The 16,758-nt window shown below is 39.9% G+C and overlaps 4 protein-coding genes across 4 annotated transcripts; 1 reads left to right on the forward strand and 3 right to left on the reverse strand.

Annotated features, from left to right (window-relative positions):
• Positions 1 to 3,048: 3,048 nt before the first annotated feature.
• Positions 3,049 to 6,147, reverse strand: LOC136248751 (uncharacterized). The gene is made up of 7 exons (XM_066040545.1): positions 6,003 to 6,147; positions 5,857 to 5,949; positions 5,695 to 5,808; positions 4,485 to 4,592; positions 4,379 to 4,438; positions 3,747 to 3,847; positions 3,049 to 3,317 (listed from the first exon to the last, which is right to left on the reverse strand). The coding sequence occupies exons 1-7, from the start codon at positions 6,130 to 6,132 to the stop codon at positions 3,108 to 3,110; spliced, it is 816 nt and encodes a 271-aa protein (XP_065896617.1). The 5' UTR covers positions 6,133 to 6,147; the 3' UTR covers positions 3,049 to 3,107.
• A 44-nt stretch (positions 6,148 to 6,191) lies between these two features.
• Positions 6,192 to 8,258, reverse strand: LOC136248749 (kelch-like protein 20). Its single transcript, XM_066040539.1, has 2 exons — positions 8,093 to 8,258; positions 6,192 to 8,030 (listed from the first exon to the last, which is right to left on the reverse strand). Exon 2 carries the CDS (start codon positions 8,025 to 8,027, stop codon positions 6,321 to 6,323), a length of 1,707 nt encoding a protein of 568 aa, XP_065896611.1. The 5' UTR covers positions 8,028 to 8,030; positions 8,093 to 8,258; the 3' UTR covers positions 6,192 to 6,320.
• A 15-nt stretch (positions 8,259 to 8,273) lies between these two features.
• LOC136248752 (ADP-ribosylation factor 1) lies at positions 8,274 to 9,355 on the forward strand. Its single transcript, XM_066040546.1, has 4 exons — positions 8,274 to 8,603; positions 8,664 to 8,774; positions 8,862 to 8,986; positions 9,038 to 9,355. The coding sequence occupies exons 1-4, from the start codon at positions 8,459 to 8,461 to the stop codon at positions 9,197 to 9,199; spliced, it is 543 nt and encodes a 180-aa protein (XP_065896618.1). The 5' UTR covers positions 8,274 to 8,458; the 3' UTR covers positions 9,200 to 9,355.
• A 7-nt stretch (positions 9,356 to 9,362) lies between these two features.
• Positions 9,363 to 16,757, reverse strand: LOC136248746 (mitogen-activated protein kinase kinase kinase 20-like). Its single transcript, XM_066040537.1, has 19 exons — positions 16,551 to 16,757; positions 16,294 to 16,381; positions 15,705 to 15,866; positions 15,626 to 15,654; positions 15,495 to 15,578; positions 15,303 to 15,443; positions 15,184 to 15,258; positions 15,085 to 15,139; positions 14,985 to 15,036; positions 14,860 to 14,938; positions 14,755 to 14,811; positions 14,629 to 14,704; positions 14,223 to 14,289; positions 14,089 to 14,161; positions 13,905 to 13,979; positions 11,831 to 11,986; positions 11,729 to 11,785; positions 10,491 to 10,562; positions 9,363 to 10,434 (listed from the first exon to the last, which is right to left on the reverse strand). Exons 1-19 carry the CDS (start codon positions 16,695 to 16,697, stop codon positions 9,430 to 9,432), a joined length of 2,550 nt encoding a protein of 849 aa, XP_065896609.1. The 5' UTR covers positions 16,698 to 16,757; the 3' UTR covers positions 9,363 to 9,429.
• Between the last annotated feature and the right edge of the window lies 1 nt (position 16,758).

Raw genomic sequence — 16,758 nt, forward strand, 5'->3', positions numbered from 1 at the left:
TACACTGTAGTTGTTATGTGCTATCAGAAGTTGACGTATTTAGCAATTTTACTGTAGGATTGATGTGCTATATTTGTTGCCTTACAACTTACAATGTGACTAACACCAGAGCTTGTTAATGAGGCTGCCTGCATAATCCAGACAGTAAAGGTCCCAAAAGGACCCTTACTAGGGTATATTACAGAGTGGCCACAACAATCCCCCTGACTAACAAGGATTAACTCAACAAACATCCTATTCACTTCCTTTAACAATAACCATTGACACTAGTTTATTCACCTGTCAGTAAGACATGTCACCATTGTTTTAATACAAGTGTGTTCTGCATGTTGAGTGGTACCATAACAATGTGTTATTGTTACCATATTAGTAATCGATGACAGTCCACACAACGTGTGTGTAGCTAGATACAAATGGTGTGGCAGTGGTACCACTGTGAAATCTGGTTTGTGTGGGCCTCACACCCATGCTTAACAAGAGCAAATAATAAAACTGTTGCTATCGGTCTATCATAAGTAGTGTTGGGCGATATATCGATATTATATCGTATCGTTTGATTTTTTGCTGATATCGAAAAGTATCGATATATTTTTCAAAACTCGATATTTCGATACGATACATCACGTGATCTGATTTAATTTTAAAATGTCTATTTTAGCTTATTTAATAGTTAATTGTAGCTTTCCATTACCTTCAGCAATTTTCTAATTACTGTTACTCTTGTGTATGTGGACAGGAAATCCCCATTGTGTATAGCCATAGCTAAATTATGTGAAAACTAGCAATTTACACGTGCAAATTAATGTTACAATATCGTATCGAAAAGTATCAATATCGGTCAATTTTAGTCAATATCGTATCGTTCTGAAAATCCTGGTATCGCCCATCACTAATCATAAGTGCACGTGGTATTAGATTACGCGCGTATAGACGTTGGTGCTTAGGCACATAAATATTTGTGGACGCGTTCCCGTTGAACCCTGCACTGCTCAAAATGGAGGAGACGAGGAACCAGTACGATAACAAGGTGTTGCGGCAACAAGCGTCGGGTAGACAGAGAATTATGGCCTTCCAAAAGTGGTTCCAGGTATTACCCGTGAACTTTAGTGTTTATTTGTTTGACTCTATTTAATGCACACATTTATAGAGTAATAACCGACCTGTACACTTAAAGCGACCGATGGACTCACTCTTGTATAGGTGAGTACTTACTACATCACAAGTTGTATGCATGTAGTGGTTACACACACACAGAGGGGCCTTGGCATTGTCATTTGTTGGTATTGCTGTGTCGTTCTGGAGTATTGGTCTAATGGCTACCGGGAAAATGAAGAAGAAGGAGTGACAGAGTAACTAACACTAGTATATCATATCAGTATTGTATCTCAAGTGATAATAAAGTCTTCAATTGTGGATGTGTTTTTGGGTCCCCTGAATTGCTTTTGCAATGTAAAAGAGTATAAATTATTCTCCTGACCACAGCTTGTCCTGGCTCAGCTCTATCTTGTAATAAGACCATCTCTGCAAGCTACATAGATCTTGACATGTCTTATCAGATGGTTCTTGTCCTGAATAGTCAGCAATTTTTCTATAACTCATGTATAGAGAACATAATCAGGGGTATAATATTGAGGGGGTAATGACAAAGAAATTTAATAGAATGTAGCTTGCTTGAAGGTCTGGGGACATTCCCCCGAAATTGTGTAAGTAGTCTAATATCATAGTACTGCAGCCGGCAACACTCATACAGTTTTGCCAGTACTACAGGCTATATAAATGTTGCTGGCTGCAGTACTGTTATACTTTCCTAGTAGGGCTGAAAGCATTCACTCCTCCCTAGATGTATGCACATGGCTACATGCTATTGTAGTTGGAGGTACCATCCACAGCAAGTGTATGTAGCAGTATTTAGCAGGAGTGAAACTAACCGTCTATCACAGTGGGGCTACATAACACACCTGCAACTTGCACAATGTGACATTTCACTCAGACTGTGTAGTCTGCTAATTGATGTGTTCAGTCACTAACTACAAATGGGTAGTAGCTATAACATGACAGAGTTCTCACCACCTGCAAAATAAAGCATTACAACTTAGTTTGTGGGTTCTCATACACTTCCTAAACCACACATATGTTGGGGAGGGAGTATGTAATAGTCATTTGGTGTACACCACACACATACTGTATGCATACCAGCACTAGTTCCATAATGTGTGTTAGTGTTGTGCATGGTATGAGGAAGTTGTATGATGAGATAGCACAGAAATTTGTCTATCAGTGACTTAATAATCCATGAAGATAATATACAAGTGTTTATGTGGTGGTTAGTAAAAACTGTTAATAGTCAAACATGAGCTCCCTTGAAACAGTGTAAATTCTTACAGCTAGTAGTAGCTGTCTGGTATTTAACAGGTCACTACAATTTGGTCCTTTGGGAATTTCAAGGGACAATTGCTCTGGAGGACCCTCAATACTGACATTCCACTGACTTTCCCAAACTTGTTAGTTGTTAGGACTCTACCTTTTAACATGAGGATGGCACATGTGTAAACATAGCTAAGGTGTACTTATGATATCTAACCCACCTCACTATAGTGGCCATGTCAAGTAGGTCCCAAACATGGCTAAGGTGTACTTATTAGAGATGCAACAATATAATATCAATATATCGCGTATTGTATCGTTTTAAGACAATATCGCTGTATATATAAAGTCAAACCGTATCGATATATCGCGTATCATGATATATCGACATACTGTGGCTTGTTAACATGGCTGACAATCAAATTATTGTACATTGTGATTAAATTGAGTAGTATGTAATGCTTCTCGAAGAAAATTTAGCTCACTTATTTCTCTTTAAAAACATTAAAAACAATATAGACCATTGTTTAGACTATCGCGCAATATATCGTGATACACCAGAGGCAATATATCGATATGTCTACACACTGTATCGTTGCATCTCTAGTACTTATGACCTCATTAATAAGACCACCTCAGTAACCATGTCAAGTAGGTCCCAAACATAGCTAAGGTGTACTTATGACCTCATTAATAAGACCACAGTTAAGGTGTCTCACAATACAGCCACAATTACTAATTCATTATTGTGTGATAACATGTGGTGGTACAATAGTTGGTGGATCATGTGATCCAGGTCTCCTCTCTTGGAGTTCATTGATTTTCTCATCCAGTGTTGCTATAAGTGACTGTTCATGTTGGATCTGATCCCAGAGATCATCTCTTCTCTCCATTGCCTCCGAATATCTTGATTTTGTGTGAATAATTTCAACTGCCTTCCTTCTCAATACTTCCTATGAGGGACAACGTAATGTTGGACCATATATGGTTGGACAAAACTATGTTCACATTGAGCTGATATCTCAAGAAAACAGTTTAAAGTCATAATATGTGATCGGATTTGTGAAAGGACATATCAACTTTACCAAATCTGATGATACATCAACTTTAGATTGCAATAAGCTATTGACTTGAAATTTGGTCAGCAGTGAACAACACCATAGCATAGCTAAATGGATGGAGAAAAATTTATGTTACTTTGAAACAAGTTATGGTCTATCAGATTCAAATAATTGGAAAGGCCCTTTTGTACAAATGTGGTCACATGTACTGCAAGAAAATCTTGAAGGTGATAAGAGGGGAATAAATGTACCAAATTCCAAGCTTTTGTATTAAGTTTTTAAAGTTCAATGTGAACAAGGTATGTAGTGTAGTAAACTAACAGGGTCCAATCGTGACGTTTCACTGTTGCCATTTTCACTATGATACCACTCCATGGCCTTCCTCTGTCTCCAACTGTTGAATTTGTTGTAACCAAACTGACCTGTGGAGATTTTAATAACGAACAATTCCAAGAACATTAACCCATTTTTGGTTTTCATCTTTCAGAGGTAAAAAAAAATGTATGGAACTTGGAACTACTACCTTTGTTTATAATTATTATGAAAATATTTTCTATATTGTCTTCTTAATTTGGAGAGTTCTGCTTTCAGAGAATTCTATTACAGTAAGGGAAATACAGTAGTCACTATTAATAAACTAATGTCACATAAATGAAATTTCAGGGGAGTTTCCCTTGGGGTAGTCCACTGTACAACATTCACCATGTCAACTGATAGGCACATCAATTATCCCTAAGAGGTATTTCCACATGTGATTGTGCAATCAAGCAAGTGTGGTGGTGTTTATTATTGACCCCAATACTCACTCAGTCATGCAAGACATATTGTACATGAAATGTGTAGCATTTGGCACACATATATGAAGTATCCAAATTACATAATAGCACTGATGTCGAAGTGTTGGGTCATGTATTACACTACACACACACACTCTAATACAGCAGTCACCATACCGACACAGCCAATAACAGTTCCCACGACGGATGATACAATAATTGTTGATAATCCGAGTCCTATTACATTGTTACTACAGCAATGTCACTATGGAAACAGACTCACGGGATACTGCAGCAAAAACAGCCCCAGTGACACACCCACTGGATGAACTGGCGATGTATTTCATTTGCTGGTCATCATCATAGTAATGTAAGATGGCTGCTCTTGACCCTGATAGAGGAGGAGACAGATTCACAGGATCCATGACAGTGTCTAGTCTAGCTTTCTACTTGACTATGTTTCTGTCAGACCTTCAGTGCTAAAGTGCTAAATAAAAATCTTACAGTTACTGAGTCCATGCAATGCGATTTTACCTATGGAAAGAAAATTATTAAAATCACACTTACATTCACTTTACAGGAATCTCTCGAAGTATAGAAAACTTAACCTTTTGAGATTGTAATTTTATGTACTGACTGTTCCATTAGAATAGCTTCATCTTTTACTCCAGGGGGTTGCTACACCTATGCAACACCTATTGAGGTTTGAAATTCTTCTCTTGAAAATTCGAAATTAAAATTCATGGAATACACTTTTATGGTTTGATGATTATACAAATTGCATAAATGTTAAGAATTTGACCATAACCAAAACATGATTTACATTAACATGACCTGACACAAGTGGTCCTGAAAATCTTTGTACATTATTTCTCTATACATGACCAACCCCTGAAGATATATTAAAAATTGAAACTTGAACTTCTGCATAAACATATTGTGGGTGGGGCTCCACAGTGTTAATACAATCATCAGGAAGTTACATTTCTACTATCTTGAACTAAAAATTCTTTAACAATGATCATTTTTTTAGGCTAGTGGCAATAAAAGCCTGCACAAGTGCAACGAAAGGTCATATACAACAACAACAAAACATGACTGAAGTAGATGCCACAAGTGTATTGTAAAGAATTGTACCTTTTCAAGCACATGATTCATTACTGTGGCAGAATTTTAAGCTAGAAATGAAACTTCCTGGTGAGTACATGAGCCCCACTCACAATAATTATGTTTATGCATAAACAGCAGTTTTAGTACACGTTCTTAAGGGTATGCTTCTGCCTTAGCAGTCCATGAAAAAATGCTGGTTTCAATATAGACATTGACATTTCATCATTTATGGTAATTATTATTATTGTTTACTTACTGAGCAGTCAGCCCTGCTGGTATGATCAGTAAATATTAGGCACAAAAATGTGATTGGAGTCTAGTTATAAATAGATCTGGTAATGGCTGTCAGGTTGGTGAAACAAGGTCCAACCCACACAATTCACCTGTGTATACAGCAGATCCAATACTGAAGTTCACTCCGAGTAATAGTGCATGATTGAGACTGGAGGTGTTCTTTCGTGACGCTATACTTGCTCCTGTTACTATGCCAACCACACCTGCAACACATGACGTAGTGGTGCCTGTAGTTGGTGGGTGTGGCTGACCTGCAGCTGCTGTATACTGGATAATAGGCTGGAGCATCTCTTGGTGCTTCTTGGACCGCCTTATCGCCAAACCTGCGCAAACCCCCATTCCGCCTTTAAAACAAGCGCGTATCAAATGACTCCAATCTTCTTATAATATATCTTACCGGCTAGCACTGTCGAAGCTATAAAACGGATCATTTCATCTCGGTAAGCAGATAAAATATCCAGTATAAATAATTCTAACTGGTGCGCACCATATGCTGTCATAGATAATAGGTGTCTATTACACTGCATTATCTATGCGACTATGGTGCTGTCGTACATACACATGGCTCCTACCCGGCTAGGTCAACTGTGGTCAAAAATGTTTATAAAACATTGAAATAACAGGGTAACAAGTGAACGTAACTTATAGCTACCTACCACTAATAGAAAACACTACTGTGTAAAAATTGCACAATTTATAATTAGTTGCTAAACTGTCATGAACAACACCCAAATCTTCTCTTGCCCATCTGCATGTTAATGACAGAGCTCCACTGGTCGTCAAGGTAACTGTAACACTCTACACTACTACAATATTCAGAGCTGGTGTAGCCTCCAATGGCATACAATTCTGATCCAACTACTGCACAACCCAGCCCACTTCTCGGTTGTTCCATTGGTGATATGATTCTCCAACGTTGAGTGTCTGGTTCATAAACCTCAGCTGTGTTAAGACTCTGAGCACGGTCACATCCTCCCACAACATATAGGTGACCATCAATAGTACCAACACCAGCCATACAACGACAATAGTTCATGTCAGCCATCACGGTCCACTCATCAGCTTCAGTGTTGTACATCTCACAACTGCATAAGTCACTACTGCCATCATAGCCACCAACGGCAACAAGGAATTTGCCCAGTACTCCAACACACACCATACTACGTGCAATGTTCATTTCAGAGACCAAGGTCCACTTTTTTTCTTGAAAGGAGTACCGCTCCACACTGTTTAGACATGTAGAATAGCCATCATAACCACCAACTGCATAGAGATAGTTACCGATGACTGCTGCTGCAACGCTACTTCTCTCCATGTTCATGTCAACCACTGAGGACCAACTGTCAGACCGAGGGTCGTAGCACTCTACAGAACGTAGTGCCTCTAACCCGTCTGAACCACCACAAACATACAGAAAGCCATCTAGCATAGCCACACCTGCTCCGCGTCGCTTGACATTCATTGGTGTCAACTGCTGCCAGCACTCCTTGTGGGGATCATAAGCTTGTACACTGCACACTGTGGATCTTCCAGGGTGTGTCTCACCACCAACAATGTAAATACGCGTGCCTTCATTGACAAACTTCCTTGGCATACAATTAGCCTTCTCCTTTGCCAATAGTTCAGGGTGAAGATGACAGTTCTCAATATCTGTAAATAAATGAGAACACCCTGTGTCATTGGCTATCAGAGGATCTGAAAATATTTTCTTTGACAAAACCTTCCACTTGATCAGCGGCAGTCTGACAAGTTGTAACACAGTGGATAAGTTACGATTATCCTGGTCACTCCTGAACCACTTAAGAACAGCATCAAGCACTTCATCTTCTTTATGAACATGAAGCTCATCGGATCTGAGCAGGTCAACTAGCAAATATTCAGGCATATTGACATACTCATCGGTGGAGACAATGTCACTGAAATGATGTAGGATGTAACGTTGACAACAATTGAAGAGATCTTGACAGCCGTAAGTATCGGCCAGGGTCAGAATACCGACACAATTATCAGCCTCAACCTGCTCTTGTAGGAAATCAGAGCAAAATTTGATGACTGGCACTAATTGCCATAAACTAGCTGCAGACAGAAGACTCTCAACGTTTGATTCAGTTATTGTAATTTCTCCTTTGTAAATAAAAGCAACAAGCAGTTTTAAGGCTTCACAATCCACACCCTGGAGATAAATTTTTTCCTGTCTGCTCTCTAGTAGCTCAGAAGTGAACATGGCGTCAAAGTAGGGACAGCTAGCAGCTAGTACCAGCCTGTGTGCTCTCACCTCCTCACCCCCAGCGCATAGGACGACGTCGCACAGATCACCTCGATCAAGGAACACACGCATGGCGGACATCATGGCGGGACAATGATCGGGAGAGACGAAGAGCTTGCTCTTGTAGCTCGGTTTGTTCACTTCGTGGAACGGCATAATCTAGAGCGTGTTTGAACGCGATAAAAGGGGCCGGATACCATACAAATGCAATTATAACTCACTTTATGTCGACCAGTCTATAAGCAATTGATAACTAACGTTCTCCTCTAGTACACTGAGTTGCGTTTACCATTAATACAAAGTTACCACACTTGATCAGTGAGGCATCAACTGATTTCCTGTACACAATCACGTGCTTGTAGATTCATAGAAACGTGCGCCATTTAAATTTTTATCACGTGACTGTTGTACCCACTTCCGCTGTAGTCTGTTTTGCCAGCGTGTCCATTTTGATGCAGTAAGATTCTTTGTCATCGAACTTGTTTTCATATAAGAACCAGACCCGAGTGTTGGTGGTTTAGAAGGAGTGCGAACTATACATTAGAGTCGTTTGTACTGTTAACTGGTCCAGCGAATACGGAACAAAAATGGGAGCCTTCGCTAGTCTTTTCAAGCAACTCTTCAGCAAGAAAGAGATGAGAATTCTAATGGTCGGACTAGACGCAGCAGGAAAGACGACGATTCTTTACAAATTAAAGCTCGGTGAGATCGTAACCACCATTCCTACTATCGGTAAGGCGGGATTGTTTGGCGGGTGGGGTAATACTTCATTGTGGCATTATTTGCCTACAGGATTTAATGTAGAGACGGTAGAATACAAGAATATCAGTTTTACTGTATGGGACGTCGGTGGTCAGGATAAAATCAGACCTTTATGGCGCCATTACTTTCAGAACACACAAGGTATTCCTTCAACGTGGTGTGCAATAATTAGAATTGTTTATAACCGCATTATCAAACTGTCGTCTCAAATGGAATGTTTCTCAACAGGTTTGATATTTGTAGTGGATAGCAATGACAGAGAACGTGTGAGTGAAGCTAAGGATGAACTAGCACGAATGTTAGCAGAAGATGAACTCAAAGATGCAGTATTGCTAGTTTTTGCCAATAAACAGGTACACTATGTGAGGGATTAAGATCAGTTTGTGCATTTGTGTTTTTGATAGGATTTGCCCAATGCCATGAATGCAGCAGAAATCACAGACAAACTTGGCTTGCATTCGTTGCGTTCACGCAACTGGTACATTCAGGCAACATGCGCTACAAGTGGTGATGGATTATATGAAGGTCTTGATTGGTTGTCTAACCAGTTAAAAAATGCTAAGTGATGACAGAACTGCTGTAGTGTGAATTATTAAATATAATTTAAAAAGTCAATGCATTATTTGTTAAGACATTTTGTGCTATTGTTTGTCAACCATACACGTTATATTATAACAACGTTATTTAACAACCATGATGAGATGTTATCGGTTATTACTGTACTGGCTATCTGTTTTATGTAATGATTTTACACATTTCGTTGCTAGAAAATGCAATAAATTATTTCCTACAATTTCTATCGTCTATGATGTCTATCTTTCTGATACTGGGACTTGCCCTGTGTGGATTGTGAAGGGTTCTTGGGTTTACTCGACTTTCTCCTAACTTCAGTCCATTCACCACTTCCACCAGGGGAACGGTGAGCAGGTTCACTCTTTGCTGAAGTAGTTGACTGTTCTTTTGTAGGGCTGTGCAGACATCTAGTGTCACTTTGAGATCGATTATAGCTCATGTGGACAGGCAGATGCTGCCTCCCTTGTGCATAGTCCTGATGCAAAGTTGTTGATGGCCAACTTTGTTGAAAGCTCTGCTGTTGTTGTCCTTTGTAAGATGAAGGTCTTGGCTTCTGTGCTGTCTGTCCTCTCCCACGACCAAAAGAACCACTGCGATAGTCGTGCCCTGAAGACTTGGGCCTACCACTGGCCACATGCATGGCAGGAGTTGAAAATCCTTGTCTATAATTACCAAGACCTTGTTTAGTATTAGTTGGTTCATAGGAGTGTCTCCGGTTAATGCCTTTGTTGGGGTCGGGTCCTTTAGGAGTGGTTTGTCCATTTCTGTCAGAGGTTGGAGTACGAGGGGATAACTCTCTTGGTGGAGTTCTTTCTAAAGCAGCTGCTAAATGCTGCGGATGAATTGGTAGCTTCTCTGGAGTCCTATCTACTCGGTTAGCCCATGTTTGTTGTTGTAACATTTCAAAATCAGTTTCACTAGCATTGCTACCCCTCCTTGAGCGTGGCCTACTACTACCACCTTGTTGCTGTGAAGGAGGTGTGAAGATGGACCGGTCCCTCATGGCCCAGTCACCTTGTAACTTACTAGATGCAGAACTAGATGAACGGGGAGGAGGGATGACAGTGTCTTTGTGTGTTTCCTCAATGCTAATGGTAGGTACAAGTGTGGCCTCTCTTAAGGTGTCACTGTTCACAGGCCTTAGCTCAAGGTCAACAGTCATTTCTTCATTCACACCACTCTCAGTGGGATGAATTAGAAATTTGGTCTGCTGGGGCTTCACATACTCCTATTGTACACAACAGCTAATTCATTAAATGGTACATACTAACACTAACAGCTCACGTGGTATTGTGTGATACATTCAACATCTTTAGGATTCTTGCCAATGTGCCATGTGTCCATTTTGAAATGAGGCTGTAAAAATCACAAAGGTATTGCCATGTATTCACACAAATACACACGCACACACACAAAGCCTCCAGCTATTTGTCTCATTTAGTTCCTTGCAGTTGCCACCAGGGTCAAGTATACTTCTTACTGGGAATCACCAAGCATTGAACCTTTAGTCTTGCAGGCCAGTGTTATTACTTTAGTATAAATGCCATGCTGAAGGATGACAGATTAGGAATCTACAAATTGACAACATAACTGTGTTATTCAGTCACCTAACCCACAGTTTGAAAATGCTAATAATTACTGCAGCTATGTCAAGCAAATACTGCAGTCTGATTGATCTACCTAAATTCCAACTGAATTCACGGAATGTTGTCCAGATTACCCAAACCCTTCCATGCAGACACTAATACTGAAAGTGATAACTCCTTGCGTGGAAAAGGGTCTGGCCTGCGAGCGAGACAATCGGATCTTGTAATAATTACCAGGCCAGTGTTCTACTACATACAAACACATATGTATTCACAAGATACACATACACGCATACTGGTGGGGTATTGTGGCCTGGGAATTGACTTCTTTCAAACAACTTTTATCCAGGCCACTAAACAAGACTGCTGATAATATACAAGATCACAAATTCCTCTGATGATGCATTTCTTATAGGATTGAAACAATCATGTATTTTTAATATTTGAGTACTCTCCATTGTTAATGATCGAGTACTCACGAACACTAGCTACTTGTAGCCATACTCATTTTACACCAGACCACAAGTAGTTTACACAACAATGACACACTGTACTATAGTACCCACGCAAATGTTTCTGTACAGTAAATTTCTCAACAACTTTAATCTCCACAGCCTTCAGTGTCACTTCTTGATAACAAAGACATCACACGAGCAGGGTCCCCGATTCCTCAGCATATAACACAGATTCAAGCTTTTAAAAACAAAAGCAATAGAACACTTTTTACTTCATTGTCAATCCGTTGTTTGTAGTACTGTGGTGTTCATTTGAGAACTGGCATTCATATCTGTTGTAAGGCTCTATACCCCTGACAACTAAATGGGATCAGACTTCTCTATATGGGACCGGCCATGACTTGAGGAAATATAGTACACACGCATGCATGCACACACACACTCTCACACACCACATGACACATACATACACACAACTTACTGGTATGACTGTCACAGTGACCATTGGAATAACATTAGAGAAGATATATGTCACTTCCTGGAGAAAAAAAAGGTATTATTCTAATTAATACCTGTTAGTTACCTTAACACAGTTAATGGCTTCTTGGTCACCATCTGTTTCGAATATCATTTTCCATTTGTGCTCAATGGGGGTGGGACCTCTACGACACATGTTACCATAAATCAGTGTCAGTTTGACTGTCTTGACAGTTGCAGCTGGTGGAGGTCTTATCTGAGTCTGGAACATATAACACATCACAAGTATACCGCTTTAGTGTGGGTGTTCATAGGTACCGCTCGTGGTTTTTAACTCACATATCGCAATGGGCAATATCAGGCTGAAACAAATACTCATTAATGATGAAATGTTTGTTATATTTATTATCAGACAATTACACATTTAATCTTGAAAACCTTCTAAAAGCCGAAAGCTGTCATTATAACTGTAATTCATCATCTTTTAAAGACAGATATGCAAAGGAATTTTCATAATTTAAACATTCAAAGTTGTAGAAGTAATCAAAGTCCTTTCGAGAACCTAGTTATACAGAAAGCTCTTATACAATAATTTGTTGATTTATTAAGAATATTCGGATTCTTAAAATTTGATATTGGGTGAGTAGTTGCCAAGTTTCAACTAGTAGATTGTTACTAAGCTATACTCTTTGACAAATTATAATTGTTTGGGTGATGTGGATACCCACCAAGTGTCAGGCCTAGATCCCACAATTGCAACTTTTGCGGCATTGTGTGTTGAAATATAATGATGTGTGGATGAATGTTATTAGCCAACGTTATTATAAGACAAACACGGTGTCTGGGTGTTCGTTATTTCTTTCACCTATTAGATGAGCTATAGATGAATGTTCTACAGGGGACTTGTCTGTAGCTGAAGTCTCTACAGGGTGACTTTACTGAACTCATTACAGGGTAAATTAAAATGTAGTTGAACGCTCTACAGGGTAACTTGAAAATGTGGCTAAATAATTTTCAACGTAGCTGAACTCTTTACAGGGTGACTTGTTTGCAGCAAAACTCATAGAAAGACAATGTAATACATAGTGACTTTTTGTAGCTGAACTCTCTATTTTTGCAGTTGAATTCTTTACAGGGTGAACTTGTTTTTTTGTATGGATGAACTGTCTACAAGTGACTTGTTACATGAGCTCTCTATATTATGGTGACTTATTTGTAGCTGAACTCTGTGACTTTTCACATAGCTGAACTCTCTACAGGGTGATTAGTTTGTAGCTAAACTCTCTACAGGGTGACTTGTTTGTAACTGAATTCACTACAGGGTGACTACACCCCAAGTGATAATATATCACTTATACATGGGATTTGCTGATATATACACCCTTAGCCCTCGGGCTGTGGGTGGATATATCAGCAAAATCTGTCACAGCCATGGTATAACTATAACGTATACCCACGCTCTCAGGCCTGATGGCCCTCGAGCTTGGGTATACATATCAGGCAAATCACTTGGTCCATGATACAACTATTACATATATACTACAGTATGCATACAAATGCAGGATTATTAGTCTCCCAATTCATGCCAGGTACTTATCAATATCTTTATTATAAATCACAGCTATAATTACGTTAACCAGTCCAGTAGCGCAGCATACGGTGTAGGGACACCTGTGGGCAGTTGAGCCACTGTTGCTAGGGACAATAGGGGTATAATAATCTGTTACTTGTGTCAGCTGTGACTATATAGTATAGTTAGTCCCAATAAATACTAGCATAATAAAGGATTAAATATCTATGAAAACAGCTGCTACTACAGTTATACTGCACATGCTGCTACAATCCAGTAGAACTAGCAACGGGTCATAATGTCACTAGACCAATTACAGCTGGCACTTATTATCAAATTATCAATAAGTGCTTGGCACGTAATGCAAGACTTATATTGAAGGCATAACTAATGGGACATTTCACAGGAGGATGTACATACAGTAGTTTCATGGAAAACCAATCTACCCAGGAGTATTAAAAGGCAATTGCAATCGGTGTTGCTGGGGAAGCAAACCGCAAATTGTCCTTGGTAACATAGCTAGTGACACAGTGGCACACACGTACATGCACATGCACACAGTACATATAGACACTACATACACTAAACAGTACAAATTACAGCTGGTCACCTTTGAGCTAGATGATTTTAGTGGAGGAAAGTGGAGTAACCGTTTGTTCTCTTGCTCCAAACTTTCTATCTGCTCCTGTAATGGCACACATTACACAACACACTCTGGAGGTGTTGTCACACTGCAGGACACCCCACTAATGATTACCAGGATATCCAGCAACATCACAACATGTTGTATGTACCAGCAACTCTTTACGATGACCAACTGAGAGAATACGAAAGTGAAGCAAATCCTCATCTGTTAGTTTAAACAATCTACAACACAATGATATTATTATGCCATTGCCCAAACATACACACACATACACACACAAACCTCTTGCCGTTGATGTCATTCTCAACAAAGAGCTCAGCATACTGAGCTAGTTCACCTACACTATCACCTAACACAACAGGACACATTACAAGAATAGAATGAGTGATACTATCAAATGAGATTAGTTACATGTTATCATCCACACACTGCAATACTCAAAAGTAATATGTGAACTACCCCATAACCCTCTTGCACCCCAGCAGAGCACATTGCAATTTACTAAGGGAAAGTGTCAATTATCCATACTGTGGATGTAGCAAAAATCAATTCAAAAATATTTCCAATATTGTTATCAACACCAGGCAGTAGTATGGTTGTAGAATCAACAAGTCAGTGGGTAAAGTGGCACACAAAAGATGTGGATATGACATGTGATCAGCCTCCTTTATCACATTATGGTACTCACTGGAGCTGCCAATTGAGTAGACCCAGTTGGCTACTTGTTCTTTGGTCCAATGGTTGGCATCATAGATGTCACCAGGCTGTGTATTCATACGCTTGTGAGAAGACATCTCACCTATATCAACACTACCTTATATGCTTGACGTTGCTGTAGAAGTTTCTCCCGCTCTTCAAGTTGTTTTTCTCTCTAAGGACACCATCAAACTGTGGTGGTGTAGTGTAACCCTTACTGTACCTCAAAGAGCTGTCTGGCTTTGACATCTAAAACTCTTTCAGTCTTCTTCAATTCCTCAAGTTTAATATTAATTTCATTCCTATCAATACAACAAGTGATGACAGACTACAGCATGTGTGGCTCACATCCAGGACTTCTTGTTCTGCATGAACACATCAGTCTCCTCCTGCAGTACCCCTAAATCATGGTAGTAACAGTGTAACAAGTGGCAATGGAGTAACATACCACTCTCCAGCATCTTCTCCAATCTAGACAGGATACGTTTAAAGGTTGGCCGTTTCTAAAGAAACGCAATCAACCACCATTACACCACAACATACCTACCTTTGGTTCAGTTAGCCAGCTGTCTGTCATGAGGTCGGCAAACATTCGAGGACAGCCGGTAGGTATTGTGAGTCTCTATACACAAGGAGATGATAATACCACAGACATGTTAGGCTTACCTCTTCCCTGGCCACTACTAGCCATGCCACTTGCATCCCTTCTAGTCCCTTAAAGGGGACCTCATGGGTCAACATCTCCCATAAGACAACTCCATATGAGAAGATGTCACAGGCCGACGACACTGGCGTCTGCTGAATCACCTGATCCGAAAGGAATCATGTGAGCACAAGTTATGCTATGAACACGCCCACCTCTGGAGCCATCCAAGGGAATGTCCCAACCAGTGACATCTTGGTGGTATGGGAATGAAACTTTGAAGAACCAAAATCACAAATCTGGAAACACAAATACGCACATAGCATCATTATTTTCCAATACTAACCTTAGCCACTAAGTCGCCAGTTATCACAACTATGGGATATTATTATAACAACATTACTTGGTACCATGACGACACTCACTGTTACGAGATTTGAGGTCACGATGGATCACATGAGCAGGGGCCTCACAATGAAGATAGTTCATACCAAGGGCAATCTGTTGAGACCATTGTAACACTTGGTGGAAATGTGTTGATGGCCCCTTAGCCAAGTAGTCATAGAGACAACCCTTCTCAGCATATTCTGGTAGAGAAGGGAAGAGTGGCATGAGAATAACAAGAGGTGCCTAACACAAGGAACATATATCACCTGTGGAATAATGTTTACTCAGTCAAACATTATATAATTCACTAAGCATTACTTTCACTCATAGGCACTAAACTTCCTTTGAATCAAACACAACACTAGGTAAACAATTAATACAATCAAGGTCAGACAAGAAAGGAGATGACAGTCTAATATCCTAAACAAATACTTCAGTGATGTAATGGTCTTACGTGGGTGACTGTAGCCCCCATGGATATCTCACAGGCTTTTCTCAATATACCATTTGAACAATTCAAAGTACACAAAAACATGGACGTCTAACATAAATAATACTTGTTAGCATACACAAACACAACCAAAACATGACAACAGACACTGGCATAGGTGTGGTGTGGTCGTGTACCTGTTACAATACTGAAGTGCGGCTCCTCGGTCACTGCCCCATAGAACTGTACTATGTTCTTATGGCTCAGAGTAGACAATACCTCAACCTACACAATGGGACAATGAACACGTTGTTATATCACTCAACAATTGGGTGTAATCTGGGGTGGAACAGAGTGAAAATGTTTACACGCCGCGTAACGGCTTCGTATTACGCAATATTTGTTACTTTTTCACTACTGGGAAAAGTTGTGGAAGTGTAGTGTGTGTAATTACCTCTGATTCGAGCGAGTTGAGTAACTTCTTTACGGCAACTATTTTCTGCCTTGATGTCCAGTGTGCGCGGTACACGGACCCCGAGGCACCACTTCCAGCCCGTTCGTAAAACTCTATGTCGTTAAAGTCGATCTTTACAAAAGCCATTTGCTTGCCCACCCCATAAGACACGTTAGGGGGATGCCCCTAATTAAGAATGCAATCTCTT

This window comes from Dysidea avara, chromosome 3, assembly GCF_963678975.1.
Source record: "Dysidea avara chromosome 3, odDysAvar1.4, whole genome shotgun sequence".
Taxonomy (NCBI): Eukaryota; Metazoa; Porifera; class Demospongiae; order Dictyoceratida; family Dysideidae; genus Dysidea; species Dysidea avara.

What these genes read in the sequence shown, in the direction of transcription:
- LOC136248751 (XM_066040545.1), bottom strand. Translation starts at nt 6,132, where the DNA reads ATGCAGTGTAATAGACACCTATTATCTATGACAGCATATGGTGCGCAC. An exon ending in AGCTTCGACAGTGCTAGCCG is followed by an intron (nt 5,950 to 6,002) that starts GTAAGATATATT and finishes CTTGTTTTAAAG; the next exon opens with GCGGAATGGGGGTTTGCGCA. An exon ending in AACTGTTATTGGCTGTGTCG is followed by an intron (nt 3,848 to 4,378) that starts GTATGGTGACTG and finishes AAATCTCCACAG; the next exon opens with GTCAGTTTGGTTACAACAAA.
- LOC136248749 (XM_066040539.1), bottom strand. Translation starts at nt 8,027, where the DNA reads ATGCCGTTCCACGAAGTGAACAAACCGAGCTACAAGAGCAAGCTCTTC.
- LOC136248752 (XM_066040546.1), top strand. Translation starts at nt 8,459, where the DNA reads ATGGGAGCCTTCGCTAGTCTTTTCAAGCAACTCTTCAGCAAGAAAGAG. An exon ending in AACCACCATTCCTACTATCG is followed by an intron (nt 8,604 to 8,663) that starts GTAAGGCGGGAT and finishes ATTTGCCTACAG; the next exon opens with GATTTAATGTAGAGACGGTA. An exon ending in TTACTTTCAGAACACACAAG is followed by an intron (nt 8,775 to 8,861) that starts GTATTCCTTCAA and finishes GTTTCTCAACAG; the next exon opens with GTTTGATATTTGTAGTGGAT.
- LOC136248746 (XM_066040537.1), bottom strand. Translation starts at nt 16,697, where the DNA reads ATGGCTTTTGTAAAGATCGACTTTAACGACATAGAGTTTTACGAACGG. An exon ending in TAGTAGTGGCCAGGGAAGAG is followed by an intron (nt 15,259 to 15,302) that starts GTAAGCCTAACA and finishes CCTTGTGTATAG; the next exon opens with AGACTCACAATACCTACCGG. An exon ending in AAGCCATTAACTGTGTTAAG is followed by an intron (nt 11,786 to 11,830) that starts GTAACTAACAGG and finishes TTTTTTCTCCAG; the next exon opens with GAAGTGACATATATCTTCTC.